The sequence below is a fragment of the Rhineura floridana genome, chromosome 8 (assembly GCF_030035675.1).
Source record: "Rhineura floridana isolate rRhiFlo1 chromosome 8, rRhiFlo1.hap2, whole genome shotgun sequence".
Classification (NCBI taxonomy): Eukaryota; Metazoa; Chordata; class Lepidosauria; order Squamata; family Rhineuridae; genus Rhineura; species Rhineura floridana.
The window spans coordinates 112786131-112805039 of record NC_084487.1 but is presented as its reverse complement, the minus strand read 5'-3'; the positions used below and the strand labels follow the sequence as shown (position 1 = coordinate 112805039).

General features: G+C 42.1%; 1 protein-coding gene across 7 annotated transcripts in view; it reads right to left on the bottom strand.

Annotated features, from left to right (window-relative positions):
• Positions 1-3217: 3217 nt before the first annotated feature.
• Positions 3218-18909, bottom strand: part of PHTF2 (putative homeodomain transcription factor 2) — a 130874-nt gene continuing 115182 nt past the window's right edge. For all 7 annotated transcript variants that reach the window (XM_061582137.1, XM_061582143.1, XM_061582141.1 and 4 more), the window contains 4 exons: positions 17580-17735; positions 9736-9831; positions 7398-7523; positions 3218-6240 (listed from right to left, as the gene is read on the bottom strand). In XM_061582137.1, coding sequence (XP_061438121.1) covers positions 6220-6240; positions 7398-7523; positions 9736-9831; positions 17580-17735 — 399 coding nt within the window. In that variant the 3' untranslated portion in view covers positions 3218-6219. The remainder of the gene's footprint in view (positions 6241-7397; positions 7524-9735; positions 9832-17579; positions 17736-18909) is intronic.

The window sequence follows — 18909 nt, the reverse complement described above, 5'->3', positions numbered from 1 at the left end:
TGGCAACACACAGTGAGACAGAATAGTGGTACAGTCTTTCAAAAACAAAGAACACTGGGAAGTGGCTAACTATAAGTCCAGCTTGATTTCTTCAATTGTTTGGACTGGATGTCTCACTACAACTCAGGATTTAACCTGGTTTTGTTCTATCAAGAACTGTAACCTTTAGAAGTGGCTGAGAGGCCATGAGTAACAGGATAGGGGTGTATGACAGCATTGCTCTGTCCCTAGAAGCTACAAGTGCCCCTTCAAATATCATTTTGGTTCCCAGGTAATACCTCTGATGTACTGTTATTTATATAGCGCCATTATAGATGTCCTGATTTACAAGAGGATGAGAAGACAGGTCACTGCCTCATGAGGTTTATAATCTAGATAACGTCACGACAGAGAAAGCAGAGGAAGAGAAATGGTGGCAAAAAGAGGAAGCGTGATTATTGCAGTTACATACACTTAAGTATATTTGCGGTATGGCTGGGTTCCCCAACAGTTTGGATCTGGAGGCACATTTGAAATCTAAGAAACTGTTATGAGCACCACAAAATAATTTGCTTTGAACTGTTTTTCATAGAATCATAGTAGAGTTGGAAGGGGCCTATAAGGCCATCAAGTCCAACCCCCTGCGCAATGCAGGAATCCAAATCAAAGCATTCCCAACAGATGGCTGTCCAGCTGCCTCTTGAATGCCTCCAGTGTCGGAGAGCCCACTACCTCTCTAGGCAATTGATTCCATTGTTGTATGGCTCTAACAGTAAGGAAGTTTTTCCTGATGTCCCGTCGAAATCTGGCTTCCTGCACTCTGGGACGACTGCGAAGAGATCCTGGCCCTCCTCTATGTGACAACCTTTCATGTACTTGAAGAGTGCTATCATATCAAGTTTTTAATAATGTATTTTATATTATTGGTGAATATACTGTTGAAGGGTGGGTAATTTTTTGTTACAAAATACCCATTTCACAGAAGAAAAATTGATGATTCTCAGAATCTGTCCTCCCAATTGGAAGAGGTCAGCAGAAGGGTGTGGATTAAAGACTTGATTGCTGATGGTGAATTTTAGCAGTACAGTGGAGGAGAGGGTTTCAAATCCTGTAATTTCTCTCTGTACCTGATTGCATACCCTAACACTGTCATCAGCTTACATACAAAAGCAACCATATGGGCTTGCGTCCCATTTGGTTACTTTTCCAGAAAAACAGAAAACAAGATATTCATTCATTCATGATCATGTCTTCAGGGTGTAGGGTTTAGGACTGTGATTGTGTTACAATGGCAGCAACCTAATCCCTCATAAATAACTTTCATTAACAGATAGATTAAGCTCATATGGGAACTGTTATTAAAGAATGACTTCTAAGGATTGAACAAGCATAAAAGAGGACTGCTACTGCTAAACAGAAAAATATTTATATTTGGTCAATGAGATACAACAAGGGAACAGTCCAGCCATTGTTTGTTAATATAATGAAAACAAATATACAATTTTAAAAATATCTAAATGGAGGGTGAATCCTTTTAGGAGCATTTAAAGCTATGTTTGCACCTTGTTAATTCCTTACATTCGGAGGAATTTGAGACTGAAATTAAACAGTGTTATGATGGGGTTTTTTATGAATTAAGGTGCCTCAGAAGTGATTTCCAGCTGGTAGTAATTAGGAAGTTTGTCCACCATTCTCAACGAAAAGTGTTTAAAGAACCCAAGCATCATCAAACAGTTAAAAAGTTCATTAGTATTTTTTTCTAATAGTAGACTCCCAGAACAAATAGGAGTCAGTGATATTTCTGTCCTATAATTAGCAAAGAAGAATCTCGCCCCACCTGTTTTGTTTTTTTATAAATGCAATTCAAGGGATTGTGGAAGCAACCTGGACAAAAGTCTTATGTTTAATTAAGTAATCAAGTGGACAAGTAAGCCTCTGAAATTCCAGTTCTTCTGTTTGCAAGACAGTATAAAATACCAACTAATTTTAATATATGAAGCTGCAACAGATGAAATAGCCCCGTCTGTACAGATGGAAAGACATACAGACTCTTAGAAACTAATTATGTAGAAAAACAACATATGTATTTGTCCCAATTCAAAAAGGGAAAAGATGTACTCAAAATTATTATTGCAGGCAGCTTTCCTGGGACTTAAATGTTGTTGGAACTTTGGTCAAAGTGTCATGAATGGCACTTCTACTGGTGGAAAGGTCAAGACCTTTCTCGCCTTTTCATGTCCTCCTCTGCCCTGCCATGGTAACTGGCAGTATTCAACACAAACTGGTCCAGTTTCTGGATCATACTTTTCAACCTAAGTGCCAGCAAGACTTTAAGGGAAATTAAGCACAGCACATCTTCTCCTTCCACTAATATATGAATCAGGCAGCCAGTGTTAACTAGGGCGGGAGTGAGGACATGCCCGTCTTCACACATTGCGATATATCCACCCAACCTTTTAATTTACTACTCTTATAAGGGACTAGCTTCTACTTTTAGCCTTACAGTAGAAATGTATAACGTAATGGTTCCCAAATATTTTTCCCCACAGACCACTTGAAAATTCCTGCGGGTCTTGGTGGACCACAATGATTTTCTTGCCTGCTGCAGTAATTGTAGTGCACTGTGCTAGATGATATATACTTTTTAACTATATTTTGATTGCTTCTTTTATTTCTTATATATTTTACTAAAATATGAATTCCATAGAATATAAGCAGCAATAAAAATTAAAAATGAATATGAGTATTTATGCAATGGATGTGCCACCTCCCATCTTCAAACACAAATCCACAGACATTTTGCAGACCACCTACAAGACGTTCATGGACCACTGGTGGTCCACAGACTGTTTGGGAACCCCTGACACAACATATTTACCCAGAAATCCAACTGTGCTCTGTATACCTTGCTCCCAGTGATAGCGAACAAGATTGCAACCTTAAAAGCTAACCGTTTATTTATTTATTTATTTTTAATAGCTTTTACCTTTTCAGTATTCTATTTTTCTAATTAGGACCCTCAAGGTAGATTAGACTATATGACTTCCACTTAATAAAGCTGCTTCTTGCCAAAATTAAACATCAAAATATGAGCTTCAAATCTTTATATAATCAAAGAAGTATGCTGAATTAACATCTTCACACACACCCCAGGGATCGCGTGAACTGAATTGCACTGGACAGTTCCCCCTAGTACTTTGCTTCCTAGAAAGCCACTGCTAATTTTGTTGTAGTAAAAACACAATTCAATGCTTTGCTTTATACCATCAGCCACAGAATGTTTTATTCCAAGCCTGATCATGCTGTCTATTACAAACATGTGTCAAAAACATTTAACAGACAAGATCTGCCACTTTTTTGCTTACCTCTATTTTTCCAAATAAGGGATGTAAAACATGCTTAGGGTTTCACCTGTTTGACTGATAGACAAAATGGCAACCATTTAAAACATTCTTGTTTTTATTTTGTGAGGTACTTTCATATTTGCAAGTCCTCATTTTTAAGTTTCCCCATGCTGCCATAATTAGTGCAACAATCCACATATTGCTAGGTGCTGAGGTATAGTTACAATCAAATTACTTTGAACTCAAGCTGCTGCTTTTAACAAGATGATAGTCAACATTTAATTAATATTTTAATTCTCAAAATAACTTGGTCTTTTAAAAAAGAAAAGTAAAAGGAGTTGCAGGCTGTGAAAACAGAGTAATTTTTATCCGTACACAAATCATACCATCCTTTTTTTTCTTAAAATATATTCTGTGCAAAATTGAGTTCTGTGTAGGTCTGTACCGTATTTGGGGAAAATATATAAAATAGACAGTTCCTAAACAACAATCCCAACATCAGACAACATAGAGGAACAGCAGATCATAGAGCCAAAGTTTTTTACATGATAAACTAGACACAGCATGTTCTTAAAGCTCCAGTAATACATTCCTTGGGGAGGAGGGGACCCAACAACAACAATGCACTTTGGTCATTATTATTATTATTAAACATTAGTACAGCAACAAATGAAATATAAAATGTTTTGTTTGCTTTATATATAAAATATCTTATACCACATAAGTATATGTTACAATAATTCTGAAAAGGGGGTTGGAATTTTGGTTTCCCCCCCATTATCACTATTTTTTCAGATCAGCCATCATTTTCTGTTGTTTCTGGACCAGTAGATTATGACATTGGAATAATAAGCATAATGCACACATTCTCAAGTTCAGAATATTTTATGTCTGCTCAACATGATAATACTGTCCCTTTTAACATAAAGCTTTTAATTACAATTTCATTGTGCAGCTCATATTGAGGGCTCTAAAGAATGTTCATCTTGGTTATATTAAGAAATAAATTGACTCTCTTGAAATAGTGAACCAATCTAATAGCAAAATCCAAGAGCCAAAATATATATCTATTCAGATGCACTTAACGTCATCCATAACTCTATGTGTGCTCCAGTGCATACACTGAGCATGAGAGTTAATTCATGGACTCAAGGGAGAGGCTGTTAGATGTATATATATATATATATATATATATATATATATATATATATTTGTGCGTGTAAAATTGACTGCTCCAATGAAGTGAATGGGACAATCCCAGAGGTCTCAGTAGGCACAAAGCAAGATTTCTGTTTGCATTTGATGTAGCACATTGTTAGATAAAGTTGACTCGGTTACAGTCACCAGTGTTCAAACTGGGTACTTCACTGTGTAACATAAAATTAATTATTTGTTGCTAAAGACAGTATTGGCTAATGTTATCTGTACTGCGCAAACCTATACATATCTATTCAGAACTAAGTGACTTCAATGGGACTCCCAGGGAAGTATGTACAGAATTGCAGCCTTAGCCTTTTGGAAATTAAATAAAAACAGATGCAACATGGCCACGATCTGCATCAGTCCTAAAAGCATTCCATTGAAATCACTAGAGGCTGCAGTCTTATTCACACTTAAGCCCCAGCAAATCGTAGGACTTCTGAGTAAACAGAAAGCTAAGCCAGGGCATTGTGTAACAGACCGATTCTATGTATGTTTATTCTGAAATAAGCCCAATAAGTTCAATGGGACTTGCTCCAAAGCACGTGTGGATAGAATTGTAGCCAAGTTAGCAATTTAAGAAAGTTTAACGGAAATAATCAGTGCTTACTTCTAAACAGAATTAGGATTGAATTTTGAAAATTGGAATTTCAAAAGCTGCATGTCTTATAATTTTATACAAGTTATAATATCGATTTTTTTATATTCTGTGTGTGGTATAAGTTACATATACTACAGTGCACTATGGGAGAGCATTTATCTTCATACATAATATATCAACCTTTCAAAGGTAATACTATTGCACCATAGTCCACCATAATATTGTCTATTTAGTATATATAAAGATCATTATTAAAAGTAACAATAAAAGTGCACATACTGAGCAGCACAGTCAGAGCTGTGCAAACAGCCCAGGGTCTCAAATAAATACTATAGCTAATCTTTATCAAAATATTTTACAGCATGTAACAGTTTACAGTTATTGCTCTAATAAAAATGTTATCAAAGAGCACTTGTTGATCTGCTATGTAACACCTTATTAATATTCAATAATGCTTAAAACTTCAGTTCAATATGGTTAGGGTCCTGGAATCACTTCAGTAAGAAACTTGCTGGCTCTAGCATTTATATATATATTGATATAAAAATGTAGTTACCTGGTCTACTCCATTGTAATTACAGTAAATGTCACTTTCTACTGTAACCAACAATATGCTGGTGCTCTGATACTACCCCTGAAAGGAAGGTACGACATAAAATGTTTTAAACATTTTATAGTACATGTTCAATAAAGTGACTTCAGCATGACATTGATGTAACAAGAAATTCTGAAGTACAAAAGCCTAGCATTAGGGCTTCATCTCTCACAACAGATGAAGCATATTTGAATAATTTAGTGTGACCAATTACCAGGATCTCAAGTATCTGAATATCCATTTTTGACCCTTTCAATAACAAAAACTATTAATGTTTCAAAATAAAATATGTCAGGTAAAATAAAGTTTACAAAAAGTGAAAAGATAAAATAAATATGATTGCACAAGACAGTCAGATGTAAACACTTCAATTTTTCAAATGATAATCCTTGAAGAGACTGCAACATCTGAAATATAGAATCAGTGACTGCTTTGAAGTAGCTTAGTCAATCAGTTCTCTTCTCCAGAAGATTGTGCCCAGTTTCCTTTTCTGAAAAGTGTCAGGATTTGATCTTCCAGAGCTGAAAGTTAAGCAGCAGAGAACATATTTAGAACCAAGTTTAACTGTAGCTTTTGCTTTTATCCTGTGCTTAAGCTTTTCAATAAGATTGTGTATTTATGTAATATGCTAGCATACAGGAGAAAACTAAATTGTATTTTCTTTAAAACTATAGCTAAAAATGTCAAAAGGTCATCAACTACAACATATATTTTATACATACACAGAGATTAGATTAGATAGATAATCTCACACATGAAGCTACCTTATACTGAGTCAGACCATTTCTCATCCAGGCCAGTATTGTCTACTATGGATGGTAGTAGCTCTCCAGGGTCTTAAGCAGTTATTTCCTATCATGTGCTACTTGATTGGAGATCCCAGGGATTGACCTGGCACTGTTTACATGAAAAATATGCGCACTACGACTGACGTATAGTCCTTCCCTCAAACATACACAATAGTTTGCCATTGTACAAACAACTGCGGCAAGTCATGTCATTATGAACATGACATGTTCTACTATAGAGATTTTTTTGGTAGGTTGCTGCAATGAAATATTAACATTAAGGATGGTGGGCTTTAGATGACATGCTACAAACCAAAAACACCAAAACTGAGAATAATGCACTGATTCCACCAAATGACTTAAAAAATCCACTGGAATGGTGTTCTAGACTTTATCCAAGCTGTCATACCAAACTGCTTCCTCTGAAAAAATAATCTATGCCAGCCAGCAACAATGAAATCTGGCCTTTTTAACAATGACTGTTTTAGCTAGGTCACTTTTAAAACATAGCACAATGTAGCTTTGCCTTAATACGCTTTCTGTTGCAAATAAATAATCAAGGCAGGGTGTACTTACCGATGAACCAGTGCAATATCACAAACCATGATGTTATAGTAGTATTTCAGGATTATTATTCTGGGGTTCCAGTCATATACATTAATGCAAATATTTAGGATAGGGTTCAAGAAAGTTCACAAAACTAATAAAATGTTTGCCTATTTTATATAATATAGCCCAAAGAGAAAGCCAGTACTATGGATAAAAATGAATCATTTATTTTCAACAGGATGCTTCAGCAAATATTTACACAAGGTTATTGTGACTTAAAAAAGAAGAAACGTACACCCAAAATACTAACTGAGGCAGAAATAGTGAAAAATATTGAATACCTTCAGATTAAATCCAAGCAAGTCACTGATAACACCAGAAACAGCAGACAGAATGACTACTTGGGTGATGTTATAAAGCAGAGGATTCATTGTCAATCCATATAACCTGAAAGGACTGTCCAGCTCCTAGTAATGAGAAACATATTTACATAAGTAGAAGCCTATGAAATTTCACTTCTAGAAGAGGTGCCTTCCAGATCCTGAAGAATAACAGTGGCTGAAGCTTATCGGGAGTGGTCCTTTCCTGACATATTATGTTCCCTTCTCTCTGACTGCCCTGGCAGAAATGACTTTTATATGGAGCTGCTGATGCAACACTTGAAGTCCACAGCTGGGGGGTATGCACGTGTATGTCTAGCATATAGATAACCAGGGCACCGAAAACACACCTGTATGCAATTTAAGAACTCTTGCATTAATTCTTAGCAGACATAAAAACCAGTAATAGGCCAAAACCAATCATGGGCAACAGTACAACCATTCTTCTTGAACTGCTTATGGGTCACTTCTCAGTAAGTGCAAGTGTGTGTCTCCAACCAGTACCACAGATGAACCTGACTGAAAAGAACATCTCTTTGCATTTATCCCAAATCTTTGAGAGGATAATTTTGGCTGTTGTATTTACATTTGATGGGAGATTCCAGAATATCCTATGTAATACCTGCAAAAATAATGCCAATGGTGACAAGATCTGGTTATGCCATTCAGCAAAGAGTCTTCAGGAACATATGCATACCCCGAATTCTGATGTGGGTTTTTACCATAAAGATGCAATCTAATGCACATTTACTTGTGAATAGGTCCCATTGACCCTAATGGAACTTGCCTGTTTCCATGCAGGCTGAGTGTGTGGGTACATGTGTACTGGACGATTTGCAAGTTTCTATATTCATACAATGTCCACATGTCATGTATGATGGTAACTGAAAGTGAAATATTTTTGCACACAGCTCCTACTTTGTTTCTTTCTTTTAAAATCACTTAGATAGAAGGCAAAGTCACCCTTCTGAACTGCCTCCAAAGCCCAGTCCTTGAACTTGCTCCATTTCACAAAGGGCTGTTCTTAATACTGCACTGTGAAAATAAGTGCACTCATGATAGTTGATTCTTCCTGCATTCCTTTCTTCTGGAAACACGGGGTAGGGAAGAGTGGTATTGCATGGAAAGAAGCAAGAGATGACCTCACGCACATGACTGTCTCAGTGGAACTTGATGCTTGAAGAGCGCGCATGCACGCACACGCACGCACACTCAACAATGCCAGCATTTATTTAGTAGATTGTATTCAACTAAATCCTATTCAAAGTAGACCTATTTAAATGAATGAATCTAAGCTAGTTATGTCTATTAACTTCAGTGGGTTTACTCTGAATAGGCCTAGTAGTGAACACCATCCAGTGAGTTTATTTGAAACTGCTAACCACCTTGAGCTATGAAAAAACTGTACATATATAGTAGATAACTTAAGCAAATGCAATGCCATTTTCCACAATGAAAGTTTCATCCATTATTTGTATTTGTAGTTTAAACATAGTTTGAAAACAGCCAAAGTAAAAAAAACAACAACACTTGCACATCATGTTTATTTGTAGCATCAAATAGCTGTCAACAGGGCCAGTGCCAGATATAACTGGGCTCTTGGGCACCATGCCCCACCTACCTCTCCTGTCGCCTCACATGAATGCCCTGCACACTGAACACGCATGCCTGCCATCAACCAAGATGCTGACAGGGGCTTCCCTAAGGGGCTGATGCCCCTGCCACCATCTTGGTTGACGGCAGGCATGCATGCACAGCATTCATAGTAATGCGAGAGGTAGGTGGGGTCTGTGTGAGTGTTATTGAAGCCCACGTAGTCTGTATAGAGGGGAATGCCTGGGAACTCCCTCTCTGTGATCTCCAGCAGGGTCAGGAGTAGACACTGCCACGGATTGCGAAATGGGAGCTCTACCCTCCCACCCTGAGGGAGGGCCCTTCTGGGCCCTTGGCCAGGGCCTCAAGTGGTCACCCTCTGGTGCCGGCTCTGGCTCTAAAGCACATAGCCAAATCCTTCATGTTATGTTTTGAAGTTTGCATGTACCTAACTTTACTTTTTTTTCTATTTGTTTTGTTTTCAGTGGTTGCTATGCATTTTAAATTTAGTTATTAGTAAACTTTGGCACCTTTGGGTCACAAATGGCAGGATCTAAATTTTTAAATCAACAAATGTTTTGAACTGACAGAACAAAAAAGATGTATGATTTAGTGGGGGGGGGGAAAGAGACCATCAAAAATAGATGTCTTATTGAGCAACATTTATTTTGAGGTGAGTATGCTTATATTTCATTTTTATTCTTACCTTCAGTAATTTTGTAGCAAGCTTCAAAACATTGTTCACTAATGTCAGTTCTTCTTTCTTGTTCGGCTTCTTTTCCATTTTCAAGTACAAATTTATCTAACCCAAAATAAGTAAATTAAATGTTATAACAAGAATTCACCTCCAACTTATGAGCATGATTCTGAGACTTTCAGCATTTGTATAATGTTACTGTCACTAAATTTTTCAGCTAACTAAAATTCAGAAAATGGACCATTGGTCTCACCTGAAGGGTGATTTTCATATGAGGACGGCCATCAAGCGGGTTATAGCTCCACCTATCGTCCGAAGGCAAGAATGTTCTTTTGAAGTCAAGACTAGGGGCGTCAGGCCCCTCCCACTCCCCAGTTCATTTGCAGCAAATCTAAAGAAAAATATCTAAAGATGCATGAAACAAGACCAACGGGCCAACAGGCAGGAAAATAACACAATATCAACATGTGTAATAACATGACTCTAACAGCGATATAACAGTAATAAAAGTCTTGACTTCACTAGTAATTCAAAATCTAATAGCGTAGCAATGATATCTCCTCCAACTGGGAGGGTCGTGATGGCCGTCCTCATATGAAAATCACCCTTCAGGTGAGACCAATGGTCCATTTTCCATATGAGGCCGGCCATCAAGCGGGATGTACCAAAGCAGCCCATACAGGGAGGGACCACCCACATGCTAATCATCATTAAGAACCTGTTGCAACACTCGTCTGCCAAAAGAGGCGTCGGCAGAGGCATAGCGATCGATTTTATAATGCCTTATGAACGAGTGTGGGGTAGACCAAACGGCAGCCCTGCAAATATCAGCAACAGGAGCGTTGGTAGCAAAAGCAGCCGTAGTAGCCGCTGACCTAGTTGAATGAGCTGTTATGCTAGCTGGCACTGGAAGCTTAAGAGATTCGTAAGCTAAGGCAATACATGCCCGCAACCAGCGGGATAAGGTGGAATTAGCTACTTTATGCCCCATAGAACGTGGATTAAAGGATACAAATAAAGACTCAGATCGACGTATATCCTGGGTCCTAGACAGGTAGATCTTGAGAGCCCTCCGGACATCCAACGAATGCCAAGCCTTCTTGAGAGGATGAGTAGGATTCGGACAAAAGGAAGGCAAAACAATGTCCTGGTTGCAGTGGAAAACTGAATCGACCTTAGGACGGAAGGAAGGATCAGTCTTCAGCACAACAGAGTCCTTGTGAAAGACACAGAGATGGCGAGCAGAAGACAATGCGCCCAGTTCCGAAACTCGTCTCGCAGAGGTGATCGCGATTAGGAACTAGACCTTGAAGGACAGCAGACGTAGGGGAACAGTCCTGATGGGTTCAAAAGGAGGGCGTTGCAAAGCCTTCAGGACCTTCGACAAACTCCATGAGGGAAAACGATGAACAACCGGAGATCGTACAGCGGCTCCCCTCAGAAAGCGTTTGATGAACGGATGTGACACCGAGAGAATAGATAACAAAGTTGAGGCATGTCGACGTAAGGTGTTGGGTCTAAGTCCCATCATAAAACCTCTATGAAGATATTGCAGCACCTGTTGTATCGTGGCCTGGGACGCATTACAGTGGTGGGACTGGCACCACTTGGAGAAAGCCACCCAAGTAAGTTGATATATACGAGTAGTAGATGGTCTTCTCGAAGCCAAGATAATATCAATAACAGCGTCAGACAGGCCAGCTGACCTCAAATGTCCCCGTTCAAAAGCCACGCTGTTAGGTTGAGCCAAGTGGGGTCCTGATGCCATACTGGACCCTGGGATAGGTCGGGCCTGACTGGGAGTGTCCAAGGATCCATCACTGCCATCGCAAGGAGATCCGAGAACCACGGTCGACGTGGCCAATATGGTGCTATCAGAACCAGCCGTGCCCTCTCTCTCCGCGCCTTCCTCAATGTTCTGGCTAACAGCGGTATTGGAGGAAAGGCGTACAAGAGGCCATCCGGCCACGGCATTGACAGAGCATCCACTGCTTCCGCTGTTGTGTCCAGGTATCGGGCGAAGTACCTGGGAAGCTGGCAATTGCGACTGGAGGCGAACAGGTCGACTGAGAAGACGCCGAACCGATGCTGGAGCCGATGGAAAATGGACGGATGAAGTTTCCATTCTCCTGGAAAGACCTGTTGTCTGCTGAGCCAGTCTGCTGTCACATTCCAAACCCCCCGGAGATGTTCTGCTGTCAGGGATTGTAAATGTTGTTCTGCCCAGTCGAAGATGAGGTAAGATAGATCCTGCAGAGCATGGGACCTGGTGCCCCCCTGTCTGTTCAGATGTGATTTTGCACACGTGTTGTCTGTTCGAATGAGAACATGGTCCAGGTGGAACAGAGACTGAAAATGGAGTAGAGCCAAGTGGACCGCCTTTAGCTCCAGCCAATTGATGTTCTGAGTTTGCTCTGCTGTGGTCCACACTCCCTGAACGAACTGAGAGTCGCAGTGGGCTCCCCAGCCAAGTAGACTGGCATCTGTGGTGATAACAGTCCTGCGGGGTTCTTTGAACGGAGTGCCCTTGGTAAGATGTTGGACCTTCGTCCACCAGCGGAATGAGAGACGCAGTGCGGAGCTCAGGTGAATTGCTCGATGATTTGAGCTGGCAATGTCCTGCTGGAACGGCAACAAAGCCCACTGGAGTGGGCGAGTATGAGCTCGAGCCCATGGCACAATATGGATGGTGGAGACCAACATTCCGAGAGCCCTGGCTAGCAGCATGACGTCTGTGGTTACGTGGTGCATCAAAGACCGCGCGATGTTTGTGATAGCTGTTATGTGGTCTGGGGACAGGAATACTGTCACTTGCAGGGTGTCCAACATCGCCCCTAGATGTTGGAGACGTTGGGTCGGTTGAAGATGGCTTTTGTCGAAGTTGACTAGCCAGCCGTATGCCTGCAATACATGGAGCGTGAGCATTAGATGACGATGAGCCAGCTCCTTAGAACTCACCCTTATTAAGAGATCATCCAAATAGGGGTAGATATGGACCCCTTGAAGCCGGAGGTAGGCCACTAGTATGAGTAGCACCTTGGTAAATACTCTCGGGGCAGACGAGAGACCAAACGGCATTGCTCGATATTGAAAATGTTGGGTGTCAAAAGCAAACCGAAGGAATTTTCTGTGGGCTATGCAAATAGGCACATGGAGATATGCTTCCTTAAGGTCGATAGAGGCCAGGAAGTCTCCTTCTTGCAGGCTTTCTGTGATGGAGTGAAGGGATTCCATTTTAAACCTGCGGTACTTTACGAAACGGTTAATGAACTTGAGGTCCAATACCGCCCTCCATGACAGATCTCGTTTGGGCACAACAAATAGGAGGGATTACACCCCTTCCGTCCTCTCTGGTGTAGGGACTAGCTCTATCGCCGCTATGTCCAAGAGGTGTTGTATGGCAGTCTGCATGATGCAGTGCCTGTCCGGTGCCCTGGGACAAGGGGAATGATGAAACTTGTCTGGGGGTGTTGCCCAAAACTCTATTGCATATCCATAACAAAAAAGGTCTCTGATCCAAGCGACCTGAGTCAGACGCAGCCAACAATCTCCAAACAGAAGCAATCTACCCCCGACCGGTATAGTGTCAGTACTGCTTGTGCTGGCGAGACCCTCCCCTGTATGAGGACATCGAGGTACCTCTGCGTGCTTGGTACTGACCTCTGCCCGGGAAGCGTCTGTTCCAAGCTCCCCTGAATGGACGGGAATCAAAATTTCAGAAGTCGCAGCCTCGTTCTCCAGGCCGCGTTCCGCGAAAGGGCTGGGTCGTGCGGTATGGGGTAAAGCGTCGGAAAGGTCTGCGATCGACGTTCCTGGCAGTAGCCAAAACAGGCTTGCGAGCGTCCTTGGGGTCGACCAGTACAGCCTTTAGGGCGTCCTCACCAAAGAGTAAGGTGCCGGAGTAAGGTGCTCTCGATAGATTGGCTCTGGAGGTAGAGTCCGCCTGCCAGTGACAAAGCCAGAGGGTCCGTCGGGCGACTACCTGCGCTGCCATAGCTCTTGCGCTGAGCTGATGAGCGTCCAACGTAGCATCGGCCACAAAGGTTGCTGTTTTGTGCAGTTTCAGCAGAATCTCTTCAGAACCACCGGATCTGGATCTGGATTATCTAAAAGGTCATCCAACCACATCATGGCTGCCCTGGAAAATATGGAAGCAGATGCAGAAGCTCGCATGGCAAAGGCGGTGGCCTCATGTTTTTTGCGTAAAGCAAAGTCCAGCCTCTGCTCAGTAGCGTCCTTTAAGTGGGACTCTCCTTCCCTGGGCAGCAGAGATCTAGAAACCAGACTGGAGATGGGTTCGTCAATGCCAGGGACGGCTAGTTTGCTAATAAAGTCTGGGGCCAAGGAGTAAAGCTTGTCTGCAAGGGTGTGAAAACGGCGAGTTCGCAGTGGGTGAGACCATTCTTGGTAGGTCAGCTTGGCAATGGGGTCCGGAACCGGGAGGAAGTGCTCCACTGGTGTGGGGGATTTCAGGACTCTGGCCCCTTTAAGTGCGGGAGTAGCAGCCGATGGTTGTGCAGACTGTAGACCAAGGGTGTTTAGTACTCTGCGGGCGAGGGGCTGGTAGTTGGACGTATCAAACAGACGGTATGAGTTATCCTCCGTTTGCTCCGACTGGTCACTCCAGTCGTCACCTTCGGCTAGCATGGCATATGGTGAGTCCTCCCCACAGGGAACGTTATCAATGAATCTGCCTTTGACAATATCAAAAGGGTTCGGAGAACATGAGGGATCTGTCTCATTATGGACATAGTGACCAATAGCGTCTGGTTGTCTGTTAAGGCTCTGAGTAGGCATGGCAGTGACTTGCGCCTGTGTCTGTGTTTGAGAAAAGAACAACAGCATGTCCTGTAGTTGCGAGATGAACTCCTGAGACAGCTGCAGCCCCGGCGTGGCAGATGGGTGTGCTTGCCCAGAGCAAGAGTCAAACAGTTCAGCAGGCTGTGAAGAGGAATGTGCCCTCAGTGGTAAAACAGGAGGAAGGTGGCTGGCTACTGGCTGGTCAGGAAACCCTGCGAAGTCCTCCTCTGATGATGCGGTTGGAGAATTAAACAAAGATGTTAATGGTTCCTGGCCAGCTGCCTCAGGCACCGGAGTGGTAATGTAATGTGCCCTCTTGGTCGATACAACGCTGAATATATGCTTGGTTTTGGCAACCGCTTTGATGTGCTTATGTTTGGTTGCCTTAGGCTGTTTAGGCTTAGTCGCCTGAGCTGTCGCTGGCTGTTCCGCCATCGTCTGTTCCAGAGGGGTTCAGTACACGGCCACAGGTGGGGCAGAATGTACAGACCCAAATAGGCGCAGTACACGGCACAAGGATGGGGCAGGATGCACTGGCCCAGATGGCGAAGTACACGGCACACAGATGGGGCAGAATGTACAAAGACAGCAGCGTTGGTACACTGCCACGATGGGGCAGAATGTACAGAAGTAACAGGTCAGACAGCTCTTATATAGGAGTAGAAGTCGGATACACGGCCACGGATGGGGCAGAATGTACTGGTCAAGCCACGTGGTATAGTGGTCACAGCCTGTATTGTATCAACAGTCTCTGTACACTGCCACGTAGGGGCAAAATGCACAGTGCAAATGGCTTTAGTGTAGTATCAACAGTCTATATACACTTCAGATAGTAGCAGTATTCAAAGCGTTGTAATGGCCAGCAGCAGTAGTAGGGTAGAGAATTCTGTGTAGATCTCGCTGCGGGGGCTGACTGAAAGCCTTGGCTCTGCAAACAACAGCCCCTGCAAAGAAACCCCCCTTTTTGGCACTGAAACTGACTAAACAGAGAGAGCGGTGAAGGAAAGACAAACAAAATGGCGCCCGCAAAAAGAGCGGGAAAATTGGCCAATCAGAAAAGGATGGGGCAAAAAAGAAGCGATGGCGGTTACAGGAGAGCGCCAGTAAATGCCAAAAATTGCCTCGAAAGTAAAACTCTGGAGCAGCGAGGCTGTAGAAAACACGATCGCGGCTCAGCGAACGAGGAGGAAAAAACGAGCTGCAGGCTCCAAAGGCAGTCATGATAGTCTTAAACTGCCGTAGGCGAGCCAGGGGAGGCAGAGCAGCCCAACCAAAAAGGGACTCGGATACAGAGCCACAGCCGCAGGCTCTGTTACTGCTGCGAAAATAGGCGGCGAGGAGGAGACAAGGCAACGGGGGACAGAGAGCTGCAGCCGCAAGCTCTCAGGATTCTTAATTCGGCTGCTAAGGAAGGGAGAACCGCAGCCGCGGTCTCCCGGAACGTCCGTTAGTTACGGAGCCTGGGCTCTGTAGCCACCTCAAGAAGATTACCGCGGCAGGAACCGCAGGCAAAAGGAAGCCACAGCCGCCGGCTCCTTGTAGAGACAAGCCGAAATAGGGCATGAAAAACTGCGGCGGAGCAGACCAGGAAGCTGCAGCCGCAAGCTCCTGATTAGAAACTGCGTCCGCCGCCTAAGGAAAATCAAGGGGGGGAACCGCCGCCACGGTCTCCCTGATAGCCGTTAGGCTAGATACTGGGGAAAAACGAGGGTAAATGCGAAACCCCCCAACGAGATTCCCCAGGAAGGGAGCAAAAACAATTAAACAAAATAGTTGAGACAGGGCAGAGGGAGGAAAAGGTACAAGAAAAACACAGAAAACTCCCACCCCGTCACACAAATACAGAAAAAAAAACTTATCTAAAGCTACACTTCAAGAATTTCAAACTTGTTCGGTACGAAGGCAAGAATGAACAGGGGAGTGGGAGGGGCCTGACGCCCCTAGTCTTGACTTCAAAATAACATTCTTGCCTTCGGACGATAGGTGGAGCTATAACCCGCTTGATGGCCGGCCTCATATGGAAAATCCATAACTACCCTTCAGCATAAGAACAAGCAAATAACATTATATACCCAGTTGATCATTGCACTCTGCAGGTGAGGGCCTGCTGCAGATACCATCTTATCAGGAAGTCCATTCCGCACAACATAAGAAGTGGACCTTTAGTGTTGTGGCACCAACACTTCGGAATTCCCTTCCCTTAAATAGAAGACAGGCACCATCTCTGTTATCTTTTTGGTGCTTACTGAAGACTTTCCCCTTTCAGCAAGCCTCTTAAGTAGAGACCTTATCTCAGTCTGCATCTGTGCTAGAATTGCTTTTTAAGATGTTTTTAAAGTTGTTTTTTTAAAGATGTTTTGGAGATGTTTTGCTTTAATATGTTTTACAGTCTTTTGTTTTTAGGATGTTTTAAAGTGCTTTTAGTGTTTTTGTTTGCCACTGTGGGTACCTTCTAGGAGGAAGGGCAGGATATAAATTTAATAAATAGCAGGCATTATTGAAGGTAAGGAGACATTTTAAAGATATTCTCACACTCTTATCTCACAGTAAGATTTGTGTAGTTGCCATTTTCTTTTTTAAAAAAACCCTGTACATTATAATTATACTACATAGCTTTTTTAGGGCACACTGTGCTTGAAAAAGGGATATGTATTGCTAGAAACTCAAGCAATGCTGTCCAAATGCTATTCAAATAGCCAAACATATTTGAATCTTTAGTGTTCCTCAGTGGCATAATCTGAAGACTAAATCTGCCAGTGTGTGGACCAGTGTTATGTGAAAATGATATGCATATATTGTAATAAAATTACATAATAAAAATACTATGTATATCTATGTGTGTACACACACACATATATAGACATCAAGTCAACTAATCTTTTAAATACGTGAACAAACAACAATAAGGAATCTAAAATACCCGTACTTACTGTCTACACTAGCAAGACATATATTTGCTCACTCTTCTTGAACAGAAACAGAAAGATAAAGTGCCAAGACATCATTGGACACTGAGATGTAGTCATCACTCTTACCACCAGGAGAGTTCTCACCTGTTCAGTAAGTAATATTGAGGTATTGCTGTATTTTTTACTTGTTTCAGATCCAAGTGTAACAAATCTTAAAAGAAAGAGAGTTAATGAAATGCACCATATCACTAGTTCCCAATTGTAATGGCAATCAAGGAAGATCTCATGTACATGGAGTAGCTGAAAGGGAAAAAACAAAACAAGATAGGAAGCACATTCAAACATCTGGACTTCAGAGGCTCAGCGCCATATCATATAGACACGTTTACAATCTAGTTAAAGATTAAGGGTAGAATCTATAAAGAATTTCTCCTGTGCAAGCCTCATTGAAATGAATGGAGCTGTGCAAAACTACAAGCTTGCTTTTGGGCAGCGCCATTTGTTTCAGTGTGTTTTCACAGGAGAACTTTGTGATGTAGTATTCACTAAGGTTAAAACAGATATAATTAAATATACAGTAGGGCCCCGCTTTTCGGCGTTCCGCTAATACAGCGGCTAAAATCAGAGTAAGGCCCCACTCATACGGCACTTGTTCCGCTTTTACGGTGTTTTTCGTGCGTCAGGTGCCATTTTATTGAAGGAGTTCCGCTTTTTGGCGGGTTTCGCTTTTAGGCGGGGGTCTGGAACGTAACCCACTGTATGAGTGGGACCCTACTGTAATTTGATATCTCACTGAGTCCCAATATTCATCAGGAGGGTACCTAATGAAGACCAACTTCATTGATCTTAGAGCTGTGTTTTCTATGCAGACAAATGTGTACTAGGGGTATGCAGCTGCTCTGTGCTGGGGCTGAAAAATGAGGAAAATCAGGGTCATTTTACTCTGCCCGCAGTCAAATTACAATGTCAACAAAGTGCATGGCATCAGATCAGTACCCCTAGAAAGCCTAGAGTCGCTGTTTTTCTGTACTCTCTACTTTTCTGTATGCTATATCTGTTCCTTTCTATATAATATATTCACTTATAGGCAAAAAAACCGCTTGCAGTTTAAGAATGTACCTATAGCAATAGTATTTCCATCAAACTTTAAAAAACAGGAAAATTGGGCAGCTATAGTGAACGCACCAGGGGAGCAGGAGACCTGACCTCCTCTTTGAAATATTGTACTGCCCTACAAATTTGTAAAAATGCAAACACAATTTGGGCTGGTCTTTCACAGTCCAATCCACTTCCTGTGTACTTGGAAGAATTTGATAACGTGCCTCTGAGTATATGGTGAGTGGTGGCAACACCTGCAATCAGCCCAGATAACACAAACAAGACATGTGCTGTGCTGATCTTGTTTTAGCAGGGAGGAAGCAACAATATTGAGAAACTTGATATAGTTTAGATAGTCACTTTAAATATATTTGAT